The 25925-nt window shown below is 36.4% G+C and overlaps 1 protein-coding gene across 5 annotated transcripts in view; it reads right to left on the bottom strand.

The window, feature by feature from the left end:
• Positions 1-25925, bottom strand: part of LOC128982783 (tRNA N6-adenosine threonylcarbamoyltransferase, mitochondrial-like) — a 151161-nt gene that overhangs the window by 60904 nt on the left and 64332 nt on the right. For all 5 annotated transcript variants that reach the window (XM_054401788.1, XM_054401796.1, XM_054401768.1 and 2 more), the window contains one exon: positions 13981-14114. In XM_054401788.1, coding sequence (XP_054257763.1) covers positions 13981-14114 — 134 coding nt within the window. The remainder of the gene's footprint in view (positions 1-13980; positions 14115-25925) is intronic.

Here is a 25925-nt window from a genome sequence, read left to right as displayed (position 1 = left end):
GGAGGACAAAGTATGATAAAATTTGCTTCTTTAAATTTACGGTATACTATAGTATTACACATCTACCATAGCCATAATGTTCTACCACTTCACCCAAACAATAGAGAAAAAAATTATTAAAGATTCACAAAATATCACAAATTATTTGTAAAATTAAAAACATAAACATAGCCTAACTGTAAACAGACAGTTCTCATTGTGTATCACAGTTTTTTGTTGCTGTTTAGTTCAAATTAGCTGTTTTCATAAATGAAAAAAAATAATAGTACTGCATCCTGTTGGTAAATCTTATCATAGAACCAACCTTTTTAGTTAAAGCAGCTGACTAAATTCTTTAATCTATACTATTATAAAAAAGAGGTGGTGTCTGTGGGTGTGTATGGGAAAAGTAAACGCAAAAACTACTGGTCGGATCGGGCTGAAATTTGGCATGATGATAGCTCACATTCCCGATTAACATATAGGCATATTTTTATCCCAAAAATCCTTTCGGGCTCCGCCCCAGTGGCTCTGGAGTTTCCCATGTTAACCTTATGAGAAATGAAATTATTGAAACTTAACAGCTGTTTCAATTAAACAAGTTGGTTCTGTTCTGTGATGTTCAATAGCATTAAAGTTACAAGGATTACCAACAGGGTGCAGCACTAGCACTATTATTTCTTTTACATTTATGACAACAGCTAATTTGCAACCAGAAGGTGAGTGAGCGTAGCGAACGAACTTCAACCTGGAGGCGAGTGAGCGTAGCGAACGAGCTAACCTGAAGGCAAGTGAGCGTAGCGAACGAGCTAACCTGAAGGAAAGTGAGCGCAGCGAACGAGCTCCAACCTAAAGGTGAGTGAGCGTAGCGAACGAACTTCAAAAAGAACCGAAATTTCTTAAACCATGTCCTCACTCATAACTGCTATAAGCATTTGATACTTATATGCCAACCCCGTACGAAGGACGGGTACTCTGCTAGTTCCATTTAAATATGAGTACTCATAAGGTTAAAATGGGAAACTCTAGAGCCACTGGGGCGGAACCCAAAAGGATTTTTGAGTAAAAAATATGCCTATATGTTAATCGGGCATGTGAGCTATCATCATGCCAAATTTGAGCCCAATCCATCCAGTAATTAATGCGTGATTGAACTTCAAACAAACAAACAAACACACAAACTTTCACATTTATAATATTAGTAAGATAAAATAAAAATTGGAAAACATGAGTTACAGCTAAACAGCTTTAGCACTAACAAATAAAAATCAAAGAAAAGAAATTTCATAACTGCTGTACAAATCGAGTCGGAAGGTCTAAAACATTTTCTCTTTTTAGTCTGTAGATATGTTAGGAGGTTGAGGTCCAAATGGTTCGGATGATACTCAAGTTTGGAGATGTATTTTTTACTGCAGCTCGTAACTTCTTCAGTAAGAAATGGAATTTTGCAATCATTGTGAATGGTGACGTTGGATACATACCAAGGGGCTTTCAGGATGATTCTTAGTAATTTTGACTGAAATCTTTGTAATATATCCAAGTTTGATTTTGAAGCTATTTCCCACAAAGAAATGCCATATGTCCAAATTGGTTTGAGGAAAACCTTGTAAAGCAATAATTTATTTTCTATTGACAGTTTTGAATTTTTATTCATGAGCCAGGCTATTTGTCGAAACTTTGAATTTAGATATTGCCGTTTGTTCCAAATATGGCTTCGCCAGGTAAGTTTTCTGTCGAGGTGGATGCCCAAATATTTTACTTCATCGTGGTGAGGCAGAAGTACGTTATTTAAGTGGACTGGAGGACAGTTAGCTGTTCTAGTGGTGAAAGTTATGTGTGCAGACTTGCTTTTGTTCACTTTGATTCTCCATTTTTGTATCCATGTGGAAAGACTGTTTAGGCCATCTTGTAGCGTTTGAGAAGCTAAAAATGGGTCTTCATGGGATGTTAGGAGTGCTGCGTCGTCTGCAAATTTAGATAAAAATAAATTTGGATTTTCGGGTATGTCTGACGTATATAATGAGATACAGAATTGGTCCCAGGATGCTTCCCTGCAGTACACCTGACTCTATTTTGTGTAGTTTGGTGTAAATTCCTTGGTGTTTTATTCTAAAATGACTGTTTTCCAGGTAAGATTTAAACAATAGAAAATAGTTATGAGGGAGAGAACGTTTAATTTTGAATAAAAGTCCAGGATGCCACACTTTATCAAAGGCTTGGCTTACATCAAGAAACGCTGCAGAGCAATATTCTTTTTCCTCCAGGCTCTGTCTTATTCTGTCTGAAAGTCGGTGCACTTGTTGAATGGTAGAATGGTTTTGACAAAAGCCGAATAACATGGGGGTTGCTTCCCAAGCACATTGTTGAATTACATTGTTAAAAAGTTCAACTGCAACATAAATTTCTTCGTTGGTTTTTAAGGAAGTTTATAGATCTAGTCTATTATTGACAGTTCCTTTAAAGTGTAACCAGTTAGTCTGTATGTTATGCAACACTCTGAGGTTGTTCAATCGTGAACCCCACATTTGATTTTTAGCGTTAAAGTCTCCTCCACAGATAAATCTACATCCCAAAGTGTTGAAAAATGCATTGAATTGATTGCCTATGTTATGTCTAGGTGGACAATAAACGGCGGATACCGTTAGAGGGCCAGAAAAATTACTTTGAATATAGTCAAACTGGTACTTTGGAATTTCATGGTGCTTAATATTTGATTTTATAAGAACTGCACTTCCTTCATGAGCCCTGTTAGATGGGTGATTCGTGAAATAAACCGAGTAATATAGAATTTTAAAATAGCTGGCATTGGTGAAATGAGTTTCAGATACTAACATAATGTCTATTTTATTTTGAGACAGAAAAAGTTGAATATCCAGATTATGCTGAACCAGGTCAGCAGTAAGTTATTGACCCTAAATATAATATAAACATTATTTTAAGAGTATGTTAGCTGTTTTTCAGCTGGGACAGAGCCTTCCGTATTTTGTAGTTTTCCAAAAGTTAATTTTTTTAGCACATGTTCCTTTCTCTCAATAGCCCCTAATATCTTATAAAAGTTGCCTAGATTCATAATTGGAATGAATACAAACATCACAATTACCAACAGTAAAAATTAAAAAATATATTATAATTTTATTTTAAATTTTAAAATATCTTTTTCGAAAAAAAAATCTAAACAAATGAAAAGGTTATATTTTTTACATTCCAAATGTTCAGAAAGACTAGATCTGTCATTTAAAAAAACCATGCCGCAGCAAACCTGCAGACTAAGTGAATTTCCATTTGCCTGATTAGATTTAGGCCTACACTAAAATGTTTCCTTATAAATATCACATTTATTCCCTACTAGCTGTACCCGCGGGCTTTGCCCCGTTTTACTTCATAAGTGAGCTCGTTCGCATGGCTCAAACACGTCCTGGTTGAAGTTCGTTCGCTACGCTCACTCACCTTAAGGTTGGAGCTCGTTCGCTGCGCTCACTTGCCTTCAGGTTAGCTCGTTCACTACGCTAACTCGCCTCCAGGATGAAGTTTGTTCGCTACGCTCTCTCACCTTTTGGTTGCAAATTAGCTGTTGTCATAAATTAAAAAAAAATAATAGTGCTGCACCCTGTTGGTAATCCTTGTAAGTTTTTAATGCTTTTGCATATCATAGAACCAACTTTTTAGTTGAAACAGCTGACTATAATTCCATTTTAATATGAATACTCATAAGGTTAACATGGGGAACTATAGAGCCACTGGGGCGGAGCCCGAAAGGATTTTTGAGATAAGAATATGCCTATAAGTTAATCGGGAATGTGAGCTATCATCATGCCAAATTTCAGCAAAATCCGTCCAGTGGTTAATGCGTTCACTTGTCACAAACATCCAAACTTTCTCATTTATAATATTGGTAGGATATAAATATAATTAGTTTAACAAGTACTTAGGTTTGCTGCAACAGGGAGGGTAAAAGTTTTTTTTTATAAATTATAAATAGTTTAGTAAGAAATAAATGCATTTTCCAAATTTGATCAAAATATGTTCATAAACAAGCAAACTACAACAGTTTACTTATTCTCCATAAGAATAACATGGGAATTTTAAATATAAATTTTTTTGGAATTTTCTCGATAACCATTAGGCGCATAATAACACGTCAATATACTAAATTATTTGTTTTTTTAAGCTCTACAAAATGGTTTGGAAATGTCGTAGCCTAGCCGTTACACTAGAAAAGTGGACAAAGTAATTAAGAGAACCACTTACGATCATTGGTGGACATAGAAGAAGGAGCCGTGACGAAGCATCCAACTTCAGGGCTGAGTGCACAGTTGCACAGGGCTCATCAAGGCGTTGCAGCACTTGTGACGGGCGAGCCCCTCTTCCCTTGAGCAAGCTGCTACTTAGACATCATCTAAGTACGTCACCGTTCCTGGAAGACCTGTTAAAATTTGGTCGATGGCTGACTGAAAAATTGCAGGAGCTGAAGAAAAAACCATATGGTAGCCTTTTTAACGATACAGAGCCTTATGGGCGGCTAAGGTCAACAGATGTTGCGATTCTTCCGCTACCGCCAACTGCTGATACGCATTTGAAAGATCAAGGCAGCTAAAAACTGGGTAACCGCCTAGAGTTGCAAAAATATCTTGAGCCTGAGGAAGCGGATAATGTTCCTACCGAGTTATTATGCTTTGAAGGGTGGCTGCACTGTGCACTCAGCCCTGAAGTTGGATGCTTCGTCACGGCTCCTTCTTCTATGTCCACCAATGATCGTAAGTGGTTCTCTTAGTTACTTTGTCCACTTTTTTAGTGTAACGGCTAGGTTACGACATTTTGGCGAAGTCGCAAATAAACTGTTTTATCATAGTTAGGGTAGTACGCGATAACAGTTGTTGTGTTAGTGCGTTATTAGAGTTGAGATGATTAAAAATGGTGAGTATTAGTGTTGGCAGGATTTCGGAATTTAATCCAAGCGAGGAAGACATTGTGCCCTACTTGTTGCGCCTGAAGCATTTCTTCAGAGCCAACAATGTTAAGAAAGAAAACAAAGTGTCGGTTTTAATTACAGTTATCGGTCCCAAGATTTTATCGGTTCCATCGGATTTATTGTCACCTGTAGAGGTAGATTCCAAGACGTGTGATGAACTTACAGAATTGTTGAAATTACATTATGCGCCCAAGAAGTTGGTTGTGGCGGAGCGATATGTATTCTACTCTTGTATGCAAAAGCCGGGCGAAAGCTTAGCGGAGTTTGTGGTTTCAATAAAAAATTTGGCTAGTACGTTTTTGAAAGACGCTTTGAGGGATAAAGTGATTTCCGGTATTTCTAATGAAACTATTCGGCAAAAATTGTTGTCGGAGGAACTGGACTTTGACAAAACTTATGCGTTGGCGCTCTGGCTGGAACAGGCCGAATCGCAGTCAGGCCTATTTATCCAACCTTGTGGGAGGACAAAAATCAATGTGAAAAGTCAAAATAGGCCAAAACTTTCGTGCATAGGAGTAGTGAAAATCAAAATTCTAGAAACTCTTGTTGAAGGTGCGGTTCCACTGTTCATTGGCCTAGTGTGTGTGCGTTCGCCAGTTACAAATGTCGATTGCCAGAGAGTAGGTCATCTCAAGAAAGTGTGTAAAGCCAAGAAATCTTCTAGTTTCCATGGTAAAAAGTCTACACCTAGGATGGGGGTCCATCAAGTGGACGAAGAGTTAGGCCTATGCCTAGAAGTTCCAATGGCAGAGATAGGTCTGTACAAGATCAAATCAGACCTAAGGTCAGACAACGGCTACAAGGTAGGCCTAGTGGGTAATCTATACTTATAAAAGGCAAAGCCCTCACTGACTCACTCACTCATCACTAATTCTCCCACTTCCCATTTACCTAGGAGGCTGAAATTTGGTACACCGATTCTTTGGGCAATAAATAGGAAAACTAAGTAGTTTTTATTCTGATCGGGCTTTCGAGCTCCACACCAGTGGCTCTGGAGTTTCCCATGTTAACCTTATGAGTACTCATATTCAAATGGAATTAAAGAATCTTAACAGCTGGTTCAACTAAACAAGTTGATTCTGTGATGTTCAATAGCATTAAAGAGTTAATAGGTTTACCAACAGGGTGCAACACTATTATTTTTTTACATTTATGACAACAGCTTGCAACCAAAAGGTGAGTGAGCGTAGCGAACAAACTTCAACCTGGAGGCGAGTTAGCGTAGCGAACGAGCTAACCTGAAGGCAAGTGAGCGCAGCGAACGAGCTCCAGCCTAAAGGTGAGTAAGCATAGCAAACGAACGTACTATTGAGCAATGCAAACGAGCTCATCTTGAAAATTAATAGTTTTATTAATACTTATATATATATTAAGCCCAAATATATTAAGTCCATATATATATGAATTTGAATAGATGGTGTTTTTGGCCTCTAGGGACCTCAAAACAAAAAAGGAAATCGGTCCCGGATCCAGGTCTTACCATGAGTACTACGGTAATAGCTTATACCCTATATGGGAAATCCTCTAAATTCAGCTATCTTTAATAGTTTTTGTGAAAAAGGTACATATAATATGTTAACATGGATGAGGATAGGGCGCACCAACCCCCTTAAGAAAAATAAATTTAATTCAAAATAAAATTAACTATTGTGGCCTTTTTTTAGGCTATACCTCATTATAATTATAACCTGTATGATAAATTATTTGCTTTCTTCGTCTCTGTTTAAGAACATATCACCTTAGTTCCCTTCATCGTTTTGTTTCTTGTTATTTTTAATTGTGTTTGATGTTTAAGTTAAAGCTTTATTTGCCAATGCACTTAAAGCATACAGTGACTTAAATAAATGTGATCCCTATATTAGGTGTATTATGGAATCGTAACAAATTAACTAACCAGTTATTTTTCTCTTTACCACAATCTTTAATAAATCATGATAACAATTATCTTATAATTAGTAGGCCTAGTCTATTTAAAGTATTGCAAAAATCCCAACAAGGATACAACCCTTGATTTGATGATAGTTTAGTAAATAACACAGTAGTTGAATTGACACAGTAAATAAAAATGCAATTTATTCTACAGAAAGCAATAGAATAAAATATTCGGCGCTATGTCAATATTATTGACAACAAATTAATACCTAACCTCTAATCTCAGTTAGTAATAGCATTGTAATAGTAAACAAAGCAATAACAATATGGCGTTGACTCAAAAAGAGCAATTTTTGCCAAAAGAGAAGAAAGTGCAGTCAACCGCCCACTCAACAACACAATATGTGGCGAGTGAGTAGTTTTGGTCGGATAAGTCAACTGTCAATCGTTTAAAACGATTGGAATGTGAGTGACTCAACACTCAACTCAACAGTCAACCATTTCAAAAATAGGGCACCCCGGACACCTCCCACACTCCAGTCAAGTGCAGAACACAGTTCTTACTATTGGAACTTATGTAAACAACTCTGTACAAATTGTACTTATTGTAACATTGTACATATTTTTCTGTGATGAGTGTTGTAACCTACTTATTAAAATTAAATCCCACAAAAAGGGATACACTTTTGTTTGATTTAATTACAAATACGTAGCCTATTATACATTGGGATAAAATTGGGATAACGCATGATTATGTTTTATAAAAAATATATTTTTTAACCAACCATTTAAGCATAAACCACATATAAATCATTATAGTCTAGCAAGAAGTTAAATTTGAGTTTTCAATGACAAAATATGAACTATTTTTTATGTTTTAAGAGACAGAATTGCTTAAAAATGTGTTTTACTGATGTTAAGATTTCTAAAGTTTCTGCGGGTGGACACCCCCCCCCCCCCAGCCGGGCGCACTTATGCTGGTTCGCCATGCACAAAGGAGCATCTAGATACGGCCCTGCTTGTGACGCATAGCAACACGCTATATTTTACATAGTGTGTGCATTTCGCGAAGCCGGGCTGCATGACTATCTTGTTGCCTGCCGCGACTGCATCAACGCTCTATCCCCACCTTCCTACTCTTGTCCCCCTTCTTGGCTGATCTCCCTCTTCAACTTCGGCGTCTAAAAACGACACAAGAACCAATTTCCAGGACCGTGACTCGAAACTGATAAGTTACAATTAGCATAGTTATGTAGATAGATATAAGTACCAATTATGGTTGGCTAAGTCAGGTAACAAGCGGGGAGCCCTTCTGGCTTACCCGACCATTGAAATGTAGGAAATCACAACTCATTCGGTTGGTTGCCTTCTGCAACCAACCTTTTCAAACATGAAAAACTAAACCACATGTTCCCAGAATGTAGCTTAGCAATTATCAATCAAATTCTTACATACTAGTGTACCTGTTGCTCGAATTCGAGCAATTTAAAGCATTACAGGCGTTATTTTAAAACAAATAACGGTCATAATTTCCGATGACTTTATAAAAGTCGACTCAAAGATTATGGAAATACTCACAATGTACACAACAGTTAGATATAATCAAAATTGTTTGTAAATATCTTATCTTTTTTCAAAAGCTGATCTTGTTTTTTAGAGTTTTCTACAAATGTTTCCCACTCATAGCCGCATTAGGTTCTCTATAATAATGATTATAAATGAAGAAAAAAACATTATTTCTATTTCTTCTAATTCAGTTTTATTTTTAGTGGGCCTATATCAAATTGTTTAGGATTTCTCGCTTTATCCCATTGTAATAATTACACCAACCCAAGTATCGTCTACAGATGCAATACGCCAAAGAATATCATCTACGTGCAACACGCCTACGTACAATCTCCAAAAAGTGGTAAAAAAAAAGGCAGAAACCAACCCATACAATAGACATAAGTTAACTCCATAAGAAATAATTTTAAGAGTTACCGTACTGTGATATCAGGATTTTCCACTGATTTGGATTGCAAATTATAACATTACAACATTATTGCAAAACATGACACGATTCAAAAGAAAATTGATTTTAAAATCAGAAAAAAAACTTTGCAAATACTTCCTATGACAAATTCAGTAAATCACAATTTAAATATTAACAGCTGTATCATTAAAAAGTAGTGTAAAATTATACATATGGTCATAATGTAAACTAATCTGCTGAGGGAACTTTAAAGGCCTCTGGGGCAGAGCCCCAAGAGAATTTACCTCGTTTCTCTTTTGATGGCTCATCTACAGACCAAGACCTTTCTTTAGAGACGCCTACCAAGTTTCTACGCCCAGCCGTTCTCTGAAATTAGCTGTGACAAAAACCTGTTTTTCCCCCATAAGAATAACATGGGATGGGAATTTAAAGGCCACTGGGGCAGAGCCCCAAGGGAATTTACCACGTTTCTCTTTTGATGGCTCATCTACAGACCAAGCCCTTTCTTTAGAAACCTCTACCGAGTTTCTACGCCCAGCCATTCTCTCAAATTAGCTGTGACAAAGAAAAACAGTTTCAAAGAAGTATCCAAGTAGTAAGAAATTATCCAAGTCCAGTTCATAGTTGGAAGGATAGGTCAATATTTAAATAGTTAGTTCAATTAGTGCAAATCAAAGCTGGCTAGGCAAGTGTTCTGATCTGGGTAAAAGGTCTCCATCCCTCTGGTCCCCAGCAATCTTCCTAATTTTATTGGTAGCAGATTCAGCACGCTTATATTAAGTTTGGTCCAGACACACCTACTCCTAACCTATTGCATTACCCTGTTTATTCCCTCCTGATTACCCGAATTCCCTCCTCCATACCATACCATTAACCCCCATCAACACCCCAACCAACGGCCCCCGGCTACATGCATGTAAATAAACCATACTAATATCCACCGATGGTTGTGATAGAGGCTTGTCTTCAATAGCCATAAGTAGTGACTCTACAATGTTCCGTTTCCTCCAGTCACCGGACCTTTTCCGTTTCCTCCAAGAACCGTCTTTGTAGGCCTATAGCATTTTGCTGGAATCCCATTTTACTGTGTGGTGTGTCTCTCATGCATGCTCACAAATTCTCGAACCATACCTATCTTTATTTTTAACTTTTTTAATGTGTTCATTAATCCTAGTCGTAACTGCCCTTGACGTTTGCCCTACAAAGTTTCTGCCACACGAACAAGGAATTTTATTGACAATTCCTTTTTTGTGTAATTTTGTGCAAAAACACAACTTTTTTTGTGTTTCGCTGTTCATTTTCAGGTTTTAGTTTGGTGAGGCAGACGAATTGTATCTTTACTTTTGAAAACTGTCCGAATATTGTACTTTGAATTTATGCAACTTAACTTTTCTGAGACATTTTTATGTAAGTTAATTGAATTTTAAGGGGTTTCAGAGTAGACAACGCAACCTTACAGTAAAGTGGAAATCTTATCCTCGTCAGCTTTGATGTGACTAACTTATTCCCTAAAGTTCCAAACGGGCCTTGTTTGTAATTGTGAGGGAAAAGATAAAATGATGTCAATCTGGAAGACAAAACCAAGATTCCCATATCCAACATTATGGAACTACTATCAGTCTGTATTAAGTCAAACTATTTTCAAGTCAAAAATGAATTTTTTGAACAAACCAAGAGTATTGCGATGGGCGGGGTTCTATAGTCGGGGCCAGGTTAACGCTGGGCAGACCCGCAGGCCATAAAACCGATAAGACCCTATTCAGCCCGGTCCTCGCCACCGAACCCTATTATGCCGCTTCGCTGGGCGCGTGACTCACTGCATCGGCAGTACAGTACGCCAACGTGAAAATCTTTATTTTTTTAACTACGTGAAAAATAATGTGATATTCTTGTTCGTCTTAAAATTCTGACAAAATTGATATAAAACTGAAATAAATCGGCTTATTTAATAGTTAATAAATTAATGATAAGTTATGTCATGTAATAACACAGACATTGTATGTTATAAATTATGATATGGTATAAAAAGTAGGTCAAAAAGCAGTCAAGGGGGGTCATTACTAAAAAGAAAATCTCTGTCTTTTAACATAAAAAACAATAAACGCGCGGATACTTCAATCCTGATAATGCTTTCCGTTTATTTAAAGGTCAAAAGAAAACTTGCTACTTATAAATGCTTAGATCCTATAATAATAATTCTTTTAATTAATTTACAATTAATTAATAGTAAACCCGTTGCTCGAAATCAAGGAAATAAATTTTGATTATTGTAAAAAAAATAACAAAACAATTTATTTAAGAGTCCACTTTACTTGAAAAAAGGGGGTAGGCCTACTGAAACAAAGGTTGGTGGGAAATGACATGAGTAAATCGTTTAAAACCTATCTGATTGAATGTACTGTAGTTCACAATGTACATGCTTAAACGATTTGTTTTACTTCTTAGGCAACAATAATATTTATCTAAGAATCCACCTCACTTTCAGTAAAAATAAGAGTGTATCAATTTATTTGGGGGAAATGAGATTGGTAAGTTATTCAAAACTTGTCTGATAGAACATAGTTCATAATTATACATGATGAAACTATCTGTTTTACTATTAATCATCAATAATAATTATCCACTTCAATTTGTTTGCAAGTATTTTCGTTGGTTTCCAAAAATAACAGGTTTTTTTTTCAAATATCTTGACAAATGAAAATTCTTTTACGGTTACAAGCTATCATAATGTTATATAGATAGTAATTGATAAAAATAAATTTAAAGTAAGTTTATTTATTTTTTTAAATTGGAGGTGGTTTATTTAAAAATAAAAACTTAAGTTGTTATTTTATTTTTCTTCTTATTCCTGTTTTCTCAAAGTCGCTGTATTTATTAATCCTGAGTCGTTGACCCACTCTCTTTGGCCGTTTTTTCCCCGGTGTGACCAATGGACCTTCTTCAAATTCTTTCCTTAGTTTCTCTATCGTGCCTCTTCCTGCTCCAGTCAAAACACCAACCCTCTCAGCAACTTCTCTCTTCGATAAATTTGGGTTTTCTTCACGTAACACACCGTAGACATGTAAAATGATCCTGCGTTCACCACTAGTGTAAGACGCCTGACTTCTTCCAACAATGTACTTCCGGGGAGACAATAACTGCTGCTCTGCCATAGCTAAACGTATTCGCAACAGAAACCAACAGCAACTGACCGATATCTCATACAGTGGCGATAAGGAAAACAAACGCCAGGGTAAGGTGCAACATAATCTGAACGCTCGACGAACGCGTTACTCATCGCTAATAACGCCGAACAAATCACCAATTTGTAGAAACGAAACGCGTCATCAAGGAATGAGGGAGAGCACGTCAATTTTGCGTGTTAAGAGACAAACAACTGTGAGTCACTCTTAAAGATCTGATAGTATTATGTTCGTAATTTTCATATAATTTGAAAATGCTTGCACACAAATTGAAGTGGATAATTATTATTGATGATTAGTAGTAAAACAGATAGTTTAATCATGTATAATTATGAACTATGTTCTATCAGACAAGTTTTGAATAACTTACCAATACTATATCATATACTATATCATAATTTATAACATACAATGTCTGTGTTATTACATGACATAACTTATCATTAATTTATTAACTATTAAATAAGCCGATTTATTTCAGTTTTATATCAATTTTGTCAGAATTTTAAGACGAACAAGAATATCACATTATTTTTCACGTAGTTAAAAAAATAAAGATTTTCACGTTGGCGTACTGTACTGCCGATGCAGTGAGTCACGCGCCCAGCGAAGCGGCATAATAGGGTTCGGTGGCGAGGACCGGGCTGAATAGGGTCTTATCGGTTTTATGGCCTGCGGGTCTGCCCAGCGTTAACCTGGCCCCGACTATAACCCCCATTTTAAGCAATATTTTTATGGGTAGATTTGAACAGGATGTGATAAGATCATTTCAAACCAAACCAAGAATCTGGTTACGTTATATCGATGATGTGTTTTGTATGTGGGATGATTCAATGGAAGAACTCATGAAATTCAGAGACCACCTAAATAGTCAATTAGACTCTATACAATTCACCATTGAAATGGAAAAAGACAATGTTTAGTTGAGAAATTTGATCAAGGCTGGCTTACTAGCGTTTACCGAAAACCCACTGCTACAGGACAATATTTAAACTTTGCTTCTAATCATCCAACTCATGTCAAAACAAAACAGGCTTGGCTATCAATCTTATTAAATGGGCTAAATCTATTTGCAGCAACGACAGCATACTACTACCCCTCCCTCAGCACCCACTATCAACCTCTGACTATCTCTCTCACTCCTAATCTCCTTTCCCCAAGCATCTAAAGGCGGCGCACATCAACGCTCAGTCGTTACGTGCAAACATTGATGAGGTGAAGGAGATTTTCAGTTCAGATACATATATTTTGATTTAATCGCAGTTTCTGAGTCGTAGTTGAAGCCGAGTATTCCATCACAGGAAGTGAACCTTCCTGGTTATATTCTGCAGCGCAATGACAGAACTGGCAAGCAGGGTGGCGGTATTGCAGTTTATATCAGGGAGGAAATACATTTTAAAGTGGTAAATTGTACACACTCTGAGTACTCTGCAAAACTGGAATTTTTTATTATTGAAGTTAGCCTATCTGGGACTGAGAACTTGTTTTTAGGTGTAGGGGCCTATGTTATCGTCCACCTAGAGCAGGCAATCTATTTGATTTTGAAAACGCTCTCTTAAATTGTTTGTTTGGATACAGTCATGTTTTGATCATGGGGGACTTTAACACTAACCTTCTTTCAACCAATGAATTACTACTCAATTTTACAAGCAGAAGTGTTGTGACCTTGAAGGTGGATATAATACACTTCCCAGCAAGCAAAACCATGGGAAAGAAAAGTAAAGTGCAGGAGCCTAAAGCCTGAGGCGTATCTTCTGAGTAAAGTAAAGCGTCGTAAGGGGTTGTCTAGATGCACCCTTACGGTATTAAGCTGTACCACACAAAAATATCACACAATCTCATAGTACCTAATCATCGATAGAAAAGGTCAAATAACATGGAAGCGGGATAGTTAAATGTCTACTGTAAAATCAATCAGTTGACAACGCTTTCCATCACTTGAACATCAAATTAATTGCTTTGATTTGATTCAGTTTTATATGAAATAAAATAATATGTATTACCAGGTTTTAAAGTGGTGGCTATAGCATCCACATCATTAAGTTTTAAGTTTGCTGAATCTAATGCTTTTGCAACAACTTCTTGTATGGCAGCTTTGTGTAAATCTCTGGCAACTGGCGGGATGATTCCACCATGTCTGTAAAAAACAGCCAATTATAAAATATTTAAAATAATTTGAGTTTTTTTGTACATTCCTTATATTTGTACAAAATCATACAGAATTCATACCTTCTAGGAGTCAGAAAAAAATATTAAAAGTAAGCATAGGTTGATATGCAAATGAAATTAAAGTTCTTTGTTAGTAAAATACAATGCTGCAAATCTAAACTCAATTGGACAGCCGAGTCAAAATGGCAACCGTTTATGAATACTTGAATTAGCAATTTTGAATCTTTACAGCTGTAATTTTTGACTCAGTTGTTCTTTTAAGCTCAAATATGGGGCATTGTATTCGTCTAATACAGAGGTGCCCATCCCCCCCTAGACTAATGACGCACCCCCCCCCCACAAATTGAGCAACAGCCCCCCCCCCCACCATAAATGAGGTACACAACAAATGAGAAACATTATTCCCCCGCCCAGCACTATTTGTAAAACTAAAAGAAGTTTTATAATTTTTTTTTATTGAAAATTCAAACCTAGTTAATTTATATAAATAAAGTTATGGTTTTGTCTGTACATCGCACAGAATTATACATATTTTGGGTTATTTTTACGTTATATACATTGAAGAAGTTGAAACATGTCTTATCTCAATTTATGTCCGTCTGTCACGGCCCAGAAGGCATTTTACGCAGGTATTCGCAGGATTGGCGAGAGTGTCCTTAGCCATTAAAATATGGCCTCACTATTTTGAAAATAAAATAACGGACGATCAAAAACCCAATTTTTTGTGATTTTTCTAGTTTTTTTTTTTCTCCATGTTTACTACATACGTCATTTATGAAATACTAATAATCTGTTAAAACAGCTGTTTTGATAAAGATTCATTTTTCTAGCTGTCACTGTTATCTTTACATAAATGTTTTATACGAATACTGTGTAGGCCCTAACCCATTTCCGATCACGTTTGTAACCATTTCCGATCACGTTTGTAAGCAAATCCAAAACTCAGTGAGATTAATAACCGTGTGGTTGGCTTTGGCTTACATAACAGGTTTGATTTATCACGGGTACTAATATGTATATGTAACTGTAAATTAAATTAAATAACTAGCCATAATCCAGGTCGGGAACCGGAGATTCTGTGTGTATCAAGTTGTACTTGAATTTTGATTACCGGGAAAATACCGTGAATCAGTGTTGTACAGGACTGGGAAACTTATCTTTCTATATAAATATAATTAGAGTTTTATAAGTCACCTCAATTTAAGGAATTTTTTATTGCCAGAATATCTGTATAGCGTTCGTAACCTCTGCTTAAGGAATTGTCAGCGTCTTTCTCTTGATATAACGACCCCCTCTCCCTCCCTTTGGAAACATCATAGCACCTTTGATGAAAATGAAATGGAAACAACGCTTGCGCCAACAATCGTCTGCTCCGTTTTACACTTCTGTCTGCTGTGCGCTATGTTACAGCAGATTTCAGATACAACAGCTGGGGAATGATGACGATATAATGCTTAGTAAACTGTGATTGAGTGATTAGTAACCATGGTAACTTTTAGTAAGGCTGTGATTGGGCAACAAGTAGGCCTAAATATGGCGACTTGATGAATTTGTGTATGAATTGAAGAGAAACCTAATAATAAACCTAAGAACAAAGAAAAAGAATAACAAGATTTGTCTTTTTTTTATTTATTCATTCAAGAGTAACACCATTTTTACATTAGAATATACATTAAATAGGATTAAATCACTTTATAAACATAGCATAATTAGGTAATAAATATGAGCAATAATAAGAATAAATTAAAAAGCAGACATGACATGCAAAATACATAACCAGTATAAAAGAAAACAAAAATACATTCATAGGCTGAAACATTTCAAGTGTAAGGCATACACAGACATAGCAAATTTGGTACAGGCTACTAAAATACGTGCAATTAATAAGAATGAAAATGAGGAGCAGGCATAAGATGCAAAAGACATAATAATATGGCGCAAAATATAACAACAACAGGTAAAATATGAAGTGCAAAAACATAACAACAACAATATTTAACAATATGCAAACGAGACATAACAACAACGAGAAAAAAGGAAACAACAAGTGCAATACCGGTAGACTAACAAAAGAAATACCCCCGCCGCAGCAAACCTGCCGACTAAGCGAATTTCCATTTGTCTGAATTGATTTTCAGTTAAATATATTTTAATAACATTAGGTTTAACGAGTACCTAGGTTTGCTGCTACAAGGAAACTAATAAAGTGTGTTTTTGAGTAAAATATTGATAGCTTAGTACAAAATAAATAAATTTGCCAAGTTTGATCAAAATATATCCATAAACAAGCAAACTACAACATTTGACAATATTCTCCATAAGAATAACATGGGAATTTTAAATTTACAATTTTTTTAATTTTCTCCGTTACTAATAATTGAACAAAAATACTTTTATATACTAAATTATTTGTTTTTTTAAGCTCTTTAAAAAGGTCTAAAGAGAAATCGGGAAATTTTGTGTTTTGAGGGTCAAAAGTGAGAAAAACCAATTTTTACCCCATCAAACCCCCCGTAAAGCCCCGTTCCCATGGTCCGATCGTGCTTGTTCGCGAACTCATTCAAGTTTATCCCGCTTTACACCTTTAAACCAAATTTCATCAAAATCGGACAAAAATTACTCAAGTTATCGCGTTCACGGACGTATATATATATATATATACTAGCTGACCCGCCTAAGTTATAGGTTTCCCCTAAGACAGACCGATGGAAAGAAAGTACCGTTACGTTTAATTTTCAAGATGATCTCGTTCGCATCGCTCAATCACGTCCTGGTTGAAGATCGTTCGCTACGCTCACTCACCTTTGGGTTGGAGCTCGTTCGCTGCGCTCACTTGCCTTTAGGTTGGAGCTCGTTCGCTACGCTAACTCGCCTCCAGGTTGAAGTTCGTTCGCTACGCTCACTCACCTTTTGGTTGCAAATTAGCTGTTGTCATAAATGTAAAAGAAATAATAGTGCTGCACCCTGTTGGTAATCCTTGAAACTTTAATGCTATTGAACATCATAGAACAGAACCAACTTGTTTAATTGAAACAGCTGTTAAGATTCATTAATTCCATTTCTCATAAGGTTAACATGGGAAACTCCAGAGCCACTGGGGCGGAGCCCTTTTAAGAATTTCGAAACGGGAAATAGTTTACGTCCGATTCGCATACCTACAGAATTTACACACCAAATTTCATTACGATCGGTGAAGTCGTTCCGGAGGAGTTTGCAGACAAACACTGTGACACGAGAATTTTATATATTAGATATAAGTCTATATATATATATATATATATATATATATATACATATATAAAAATTTGAACGAATAGTGTTTTTGGCCTCTGGGGACATCAAAATGAAAAAGTAAATCGGTCCCGGGTCTAGTTCTTACCGTGCCACCTACGGTAATAGCTACTTCCCTACAGGGAAATTCGCTAAAAGTAAGATACAACAACAACAACAACAAAAATAAATAAATAAATAAATAAATAAATATATATATATATATATATATATATATACAAAACAACAGCCATAAATTAATTTAACAAACGCAAACACAACAGGAAACTTATTTAATAGGCAAACAGGAAGCTCCAACTGGACACAAATGTGGCCCTTTAAAGGCACCACCAAAGAAATAACTGAAACTTTACTGAAGCCCTTAGGCAGCCACTAGTTTAAAAAGGCACTGGCATATATTTTAAAAACAAGAGCTGAAGTGCAGAAGAAGTCCACATGAGCAGCCGCCACAGCGCCCTCACGCAGTAACCGAGACAAGTCGCTGTTGTACGCATATGATGTGGGATGGAATCTGCGCTGGAAAATTGCTCTGGAGCCAGTGCCTCTCGGGACAATAAGGTCAATGTTGAAAAGCAGATCGGGGCTGTCCAGAAGACCATTAACCAGCTTGTACAGTACCACAAGATCAGCCAGTCTACGTCGGATGTGAAGAGGTTGGATACCAAAGATCCTCTGAAGTTCTTCAATTGGTACATCGGTATAAGCATAACCAATACGGATACCCAACATCCGAGTGAAGCGAGCTTGGATTCGAGACAGCAAGTTCTCGTCACATTCTTTTTTAAGAGTGTTTTTACTATCTCTAAATATAATTTTACACTTTTTTTATTACTTATCTATCAATTCCTATGCTGTGATACAGCACCTACTGGTAGCCTATCCGTCTATCATGAGCTTATAACACTTTCTAAAGGGTCCTTTAATATTTACGTTATTTATAGCAATGCAGTGTTTGGCTAGTTATTAGTTGAGTTTGAGTTAGACATAATTTAAACGTTTCCGTTTGTACAACTGAACCAAGATAAATTATTTGAAATGAACAATAATAATGTTATTGCACAATAATAATGATTGTGCAATATTGAATTTCGTTTATAAAAATGCAAATCGTGACATTAATGGCTGTTTACAGCGTTTTAATGGGTTTGTCATCTGTTTATTTATACTATAATGGATTAACCTTATTTTTCATTACCCCCCTCCCTATTCACTCAGGTAATCGAGTATCTACACAATATTGTAAAGTATTGTAGCCTATGCTACTTCATTGTATTTTAACGAGTTTTATGTCAACAAAGCGTTTTGTGCTAACTCGCGGTGTAGCTGGACGTGTCTGTACCACACGTTATCTTTTATCTATCACAGCAGTTGAGCCATCCCGTGTCCTCCCTCTTAGATCTCACGTCTTGCTAATCTTGAATAATAACTTCCTACACAAATCCTAAACTATCCTAAAATCCTATTTTAACTAATTGAATTCAATAATATAACTATTGTCATTAATTAATCGAATTAATCAACTTTATATCTGGTGACTTCATAATATATTTTTGATTGTAGTCACATTAAACACTGTTGCAATTAACTTTAGCCACCCCCCCCCCCCACCATTTGAAATTATGCAACCCCCCCCCCAAGAATTTCAATGACGCAGTCTGCGTCACAGCCCCCCCTTGTGGGCACCCCTGGTCTAATAAATACATTACTGTAATTTTATGTGCATATCGACCTATGCTTAAATTTAGGGTTTTGCTCCGACTTCTAGCGTGCGTCTCCCTGAAGAAGTGGTGTATAATTGCATTGCATATTCAAGGAATCTTAGAACCGCTCACATGTGTGACTCGATTATCCGTTTGAGTTTGGGTTTGCGGCTTTGTATTTTACTGACTAAGACCTTTAATTTTATGTGAATTTCAACCTATGCTAACATTTAAGATTTTAATGATGGGTATGAAATTACAAATATTGTATTTCCTATCCTTTATTTGCCATTCCTGATAATTTTACCTTGCATAATTTGGAACTGGCAATATAATCGGTTGTTTAAAAACATCTAAACTCAAGTTTAGAGAATGTGTAGTTTTAAAGAGTTCAAAATGGGTTATTTTCTGCAAAAAACTAAACATACCTAAGCTTTGAATAGTAAAAAAAGCGTTACATGTGTTACAATTTATTTATTATCTCTATATATTTCAACAGAGCAACAATTACAAAAGGTGCGTTTTATAATGGTGAGTGTATGGGTAGCGTCAGATTCTGCCAGTCAAGAGTGGGGGGAGCTAAACCGAGAACAGCGCCCGCAGTGCCACTAAGAGTGCAATAATCCTGTAGTTCTTTACATCGTTGCCATACACCATTGGGTATCAATATTTAAATTAATTAATTAAATTAATTAATGTAAGTTAATTAATGTAAGTTAATTAATCTAAGCTAATTAATGTAAGTTAAGTTGTTGAGGATTTTATATAGTATTGTTTTGCTTGTGCTATATAGTCAAATATCTTTTTAATGTATCTTTTAATATCAGCTGCTTGTTATTATGTTGTTGTTCTAATATGTTCACAGTTTGAAGTGTTATTGTTTTAATATCTTTCCTTTTAGCAAATTTCCCTATAGGGAATTAGCGAATTTCCCTATAGGGAAGTAGCTATTACCGTAGGTGGCACGGTAAGACCTAGGCCTGGGACCGATTTGCTTTTTCATTTTGATGTCCCCAGAGGCCAAAAACGCCATTCGTTTAAATTTGTATATACAGGGTGTCCCACGAGAGGTGTCTCAAATTGATTATGGAAAAACGTTCAAATTCAAAAACGTTCATTTCAAAAAACTGTTACTTGTAGCATATCAAAGTAAAGCTAATTTCATAATGTAAGAAAATTCAACCGGATAAGGGCTAAATGCATTGGTATAGGAAACACAAAATATTAAGAAAATATAGATTTAAAAAAAACTGCCGTCATTTTGAAACGGAAAAAGATAATTAATTTCTGTTTTTGCCAAAATGTTTGTCTATCAAATACCTTTAAAATTATGTATAACATGACATATGTTTACATTTGAAAATTCCGAGATTCGAACTAATGACCCTCAGTTTTTGACACACCCTGTATTGGGAAAAACTTAAAAATATTTTTACGTTATTCCTTGGGGTCGATTTAGCGAGAAAAAAAATTTATTGCATCCTTGTACTTTAAGCCGTTTTTCCGTAATCAATTTGAGACACCTCTCATGGGACACCCTGTATGTATATATGTCCATGAACGCGATAACTTGGGTAATTATTGTCCGATTTTGATGAAATTTTGTTTAAAGGTGTAAGGCAGGATAAACTTGAATGAGTTCGCGAATCAGCATCATCGGACCATGGGAACGGGGTTTTACGGGGGGTTCTATGAGGTAAAAAATGGTTTGGTTTTTCTAATTTTTGACCCTCAGAACACAAAATTTCCCAATTTCTCTCTAGACCTTTTTAAAGAGCTTAAAAAACAAATAATATAGTATATCAAAGTGTTTTGTACAATTATTGGTAACGGAGAAAATTCAAAAAATTTTAGATTTAAAATTCTCATGTTATTCTTATGGAGAATATTGTAAAATGTTGTAGTTTGCTTGTTTATGGATATATTTTGATAAAACTTGGCAAATTTATTTATTGTATACTAAGCTATTAATATTTTACCAAAAACCCCACTTTAACAGTTTCCTTGTAGCAGCAAACCTAGGTACTCGTTAAACCTAATGCTATTTAAATAGATTTAATTGAAAATCAATTCTGACCAATGGAAATTCGCTTAGTCGACAAATTTGCTGCGGTGGGGGTATTTTACATCAATTGTTAATAAAGTATTTTATGTATTTTATTCCCTCATTTCATCAGGTTCCGGGCCAGAAAACAATTTTGATATAATTCATTTTGAATATGTATAAAACTACATTAAAATGAAGAATTCAGGACTGATTGTGTTTGATAAGATTTCTAGGCTTATGAACAATATTTTGTTACCTAATTTCTTGAACAGAATTTTTAAGTTGTTTGATCTAAAATGCAAACACAAGAAAACACTAATACAACTCCTACTATTACACCTACCTCAATTAATACAGGATTGTCTAGTATGACAAATATTATAATGGGAGGAAATAGTAATGTTGGACGTCTAGAGGGTGTTTGAAATTATAATAATTGGAAGTTTTCAATGAAAATGGCCTTAATAATTGATGGACTTTGGGATTGTGTATCTGATGATACTGAAATTAAATATAAAAACAGAGATCAAAAGGCTCTTGCAAAAATTTGTTTAAATGTTTTGCCTACTTCTTATCCTTACGTTAGGAATGCTAACACTGCTAAAGAAGCTTGGGATAATTTCCAGAATGCTTTTGAAAACAAAAGTTTGGTTAGAAGACTTAGTCTTTTAAGACTTTTGTTTTACTTAGAACTAAATTGGAAGATTTTAGCACAATGGCAGACTATGTAAATGGAAGTTTGTCCTTAGTTCAACAGTTAGCAGACATAAATCACATTGTTGGTGATGAAGAAGTTGCAATGCTACTTCTGGGTAGTTTACTTTCAGAATATGGATCAGGGATTTTGGAAGGATAGATGACGTACCATTTTTCAGTCTTGGAGAGGTGGAGGCGGCCGTCCTATCCCTGAAGAACAATAAGGCTCCTGGACCCGATAGGGTACCCGGCGAAGTCCTCAAAAAGGTTTTGACTATTAACCTCTTGATCCTTTTGCGCATATACAACGCCTGCCTAGTCGAAGGAGTTTTCCCCTCGTGCTGGAAACAGCTAGGCTTGTGCTTGTTGGGAAGGGGAAGGGAGACCAGGACCTGCCATCCTCTTACATACCTCTGTGTATGTTAGATACGGCTGGCAAAGCCCTTGAGAAGTTGATCCGTTCCCGACTGAATTCAGCCGTGGTCGCTGCGGGGGACCTGTCCCCTCGCCAGTATGGATTCAGGATGGGGTGATCTAAGGTTGACGCTGTTGAGGAGGTGAAGCAAGCCGTGATGAGAGCTGAGGATTTTAACCACTACTCTCGTAGGGTTGTGCTGCTCGTGACTCTCGATGTGCGAAACGCATTTAATTTCGCAAGGTGGTGCGAGATGCTGGATGCTCTGGAGAACACCTTCCACGTCCCGGCATACCTCATGCGTATCATAGAGGATTATCTCCGGTTCCGCCTCCTCACGTATGACACTACAGAAGGCCCACGGATGATGAGTGTCACATCCGGTGCTGCCCAAGGTTCCATACTCGGCCCAGACCTCTGGAATGACGCGTATGACAGCCTCATGAGGTCTGAAATGCCTGAGGAAACTGTTTTGGTTGGGTACGCAGACGACGTTGCAGTTTTTATAGCTGCACGTAGCGTTGAGCTGGCTCAGCTAAAGCTAAACCGAGTTATGCGTACTATAAACGCATGGATGACAGCCCACGGTCTCTTGCTTGCTTTGAGCAAAACTGAGATCGTGGTATTAACAAAAAAAAAACGGATTGACACCATCGTGCCGTTGAGGGTAGGGGTCGTCAAAGTCCAGACGGTTCGTTCTGCCAAGTACCTTGGGGTTATGGTGGACAGCAAGCTTAGCTGGCGGGATCAGATTTTCCGTACGGCGGACAAGGCCGCTAGGGTGGTCTCCTCTCTTAGCCGGTTGATGGCCAATGTCGGAGGGCCTCGGTCCAGCCGTAGAAGGCTGTTAATGTCTTCTGTCCAGTCCGTACTCTTGTACGGTGCTGAGGTGTGGGCAGACGCTCTCAATAAGGAGGTATATAGGATGTGGCTTGCCCGAGTGCAGCGTCAGGCAGAGTTGCATCCGCCTACCGAACAGTGTCCGAACCCGCCATCCTGGTGGTTGCTGGAGTCATCCCCGTCAAACTTTTGGCGGCGGAGAAAAAGGTAATTTATCAGCGCCGTGGGGAGGACCAGGCACGAACAGAGGAACGCATCCGCACCTACCAGCTGTGGCAAGAGTACTGGGAACAGGAGACTCAGGGACGCTGGACCAGGCGACTGATCAAGGTTCAAATAATTTTTCTGTATTTACTGGATTAGTGAGAGTGCCTTTGGCTATAAAAACATGGCCTTGATTCTTTGAAAAAAAATAACGAACCATCAAAAACCCAATTTTGTTCGATTTTTGTCAAATTTTCTTCCAATGTTTACTATTACATTTTATGAAATAACGATAAGCTATTTGGATTATTATATATTTGTCACATTTCCTCCGAATGTTTGCTAGATATACCGATCATCGTTTAGAGATTACGTAATCTTTCAAATAAGAAACCTTTGTTTGGATAAAGGTTTTTTCTTCAAACTGTCATCAATATGATAACATTAAAGAATTCAAAACCAAGGGAGATTAATAACTTCGATACTGATACCAAGATTATGGTTGTATTGTATGATCTATTGTTTAATAGATTTAATTCTGTGTTTGAATCTTTATTTCTATAAACACAACCAATAGGCTACGTTGGTAAATAAAACAAACTGTTGATAATAATTTTAGATTTATTCCATCCTTTTATACATATTTCTACACAAAAATTAATACAAATTTAATCCAGTTGCTGTAAACTACTATTAATTTAAAAAAATATGGACACGACTCATATGGGCAACGTGCCCTTCTGCACTTGTATTATTTTGTATTGTATTACACAATCGAAGAATTTTCCAATGATTGAAAACATGTATGACAATAATCTCACGAACCTATGATGATCTGTCTTGAATAATATAGGCAAAAGTGGTAAAAAAGGCAGACACAACCCGTACAATAGATAGGTTAAGATATAGTCAGAGAAATATAGGATATGACCTTCAAAAAATTGCAAGAAAACGTTTTATGGTTTTATTTTGTAGTGTTGGGTTTGCAGAACGACATACTAAAAGTTGCCAAAAATCGGTGCACGAGAAAACCACTAAAATCACAATTTAAAATGGCGGCTTTTCCCAAGATTGAAAACATTTTGAAAAAAGATACTACATAGGCCTACATATTTTTATGAACATTTTTTGAGAAACTGACTTGGGACCACCGCCGATATTTATTGGGTCGTTAGTTATATTGGACAGATTTTTTTTTTTTTAATGTAATGATAGTGTTGTGACGCATCATTTCAAACTACATTTTTACACTGATTTCAATGCCGAAATCCGCTTTTAAATATCTGTTTTCGTTTAGAAGATATGTTCAAACGAAAACTCTCCCCCATACATTTCTTATGAACGTTTCGTAGTTTGATAATTTTTTTAAATTATTTTCCTTATATCTCCAGTTATTATTAACGGTTGCAGTTCGTTCTAGCCTTAAAATATTCAGTAATGTAAGGGCTTCCATTTGAGCTCTTGAAATTAAAATCAGGCTAGTTAAAGACCAGATACAAACCTCAGAACAATATCAATTTTAACTTTTTAGAAATATATTTTTATTAGATTATTAGATTATTATTAGATTATTCAAAATGTTTCCAATGTTGGGAAAAGCCGCCATTTTAATTTGTTATTTTAGTGGTTTTCTCGTGCACCATTTTTTGGCAACTTTTAGTATGTCATTCTACAAACCCAACACTACAAAATAAAACCATAAAACGTTTTCTTGCAATTTTTTTAATAAACCCCCGTGTCAGTTTTCTTAGTTTGCTTGGACTAATAATTCAATAAGAAATAATTTCAAGAGTTACTGTGATAATAAGATTTTCCACTGATTTCGTAATGGAACGTTATATTGCAAAACATGACATGATACAGAAGAAAACTTATTTTAAAATCAGAAAATAACATTGCAAATACTTTTTTTGACAATTCAGAACTCCTTATTAAGCCGCGTTTACACCGGAGTTAATAACACGTGTTTTTAACAAAAAGTTATTAACATAACAGAATCGCCCAAAAATTTCTCTTAACAAAAGTTAATAACTCGTGTTTTTAACAGAAAATTCCTTGTTATTAACAAGATTTATGTTATCCATCAAGAGTCGGTAAAGATCAAAGGAAATGTGTTATGTTTCTAACAAATGTTAATAACAAAAGTTAATGGTCTCTTTTAGTGCGTTAACTTTTGTTAATAACAGGTCCCTCTCTTCCCCGCAACCCCAGCGCCCAGCATCGTGCTACAGAGAGCGCGCTAGTCGCCCCTAAGTACCAACTGCAGCAGACTCTCAACATCACAGCTGGTCATGCGGAGGAAATTCATTATGCTTCCATCGCACCTTAGCTCGCCTGAAAGAGGGTCACGATCGTCTTCTTGCATATCACTTAACATATCACTCCCACTGTACAAAGTCCTTGCTCTGAGTGACGGTTTCACCCAGTAACTCCTAGGTCTCCTATGGGCAGCAGTAGCCAAAACAACGCACGCAGCTGCAGCGAGAACCACGTCATCCTCTCGTACCATTTTCTCATCTACAACTGCTGGCTGTGCATGAGCAATGATTCAAGATGGTGGAGTAACTTAATGTTTTTAACAAAAAC

The sequence above is a fragment of the Macrosteles quadrilineatus genome, unplaced genomic scaffold, assembly GCF_028750875.1.
Source record: "Macrosteles quadrilineatus isolate MER2022 unplaced genomic scaffold, UCM_ALF_1.0 Scaffold_1__1_contigs__length_201487025, whole genome shotgun sequence".
NCBI classification, from domain to species: domain Eukaryota; kingdom Metazoa; phylum Arthropoda; class Insecta; order Hemiptera; family Cicadellidae; genus Macrosteles; species Macrosteles quadrilineatus.
This window is presented reverse-complemented; position numbering and strand designations above follow the sequence as displayed.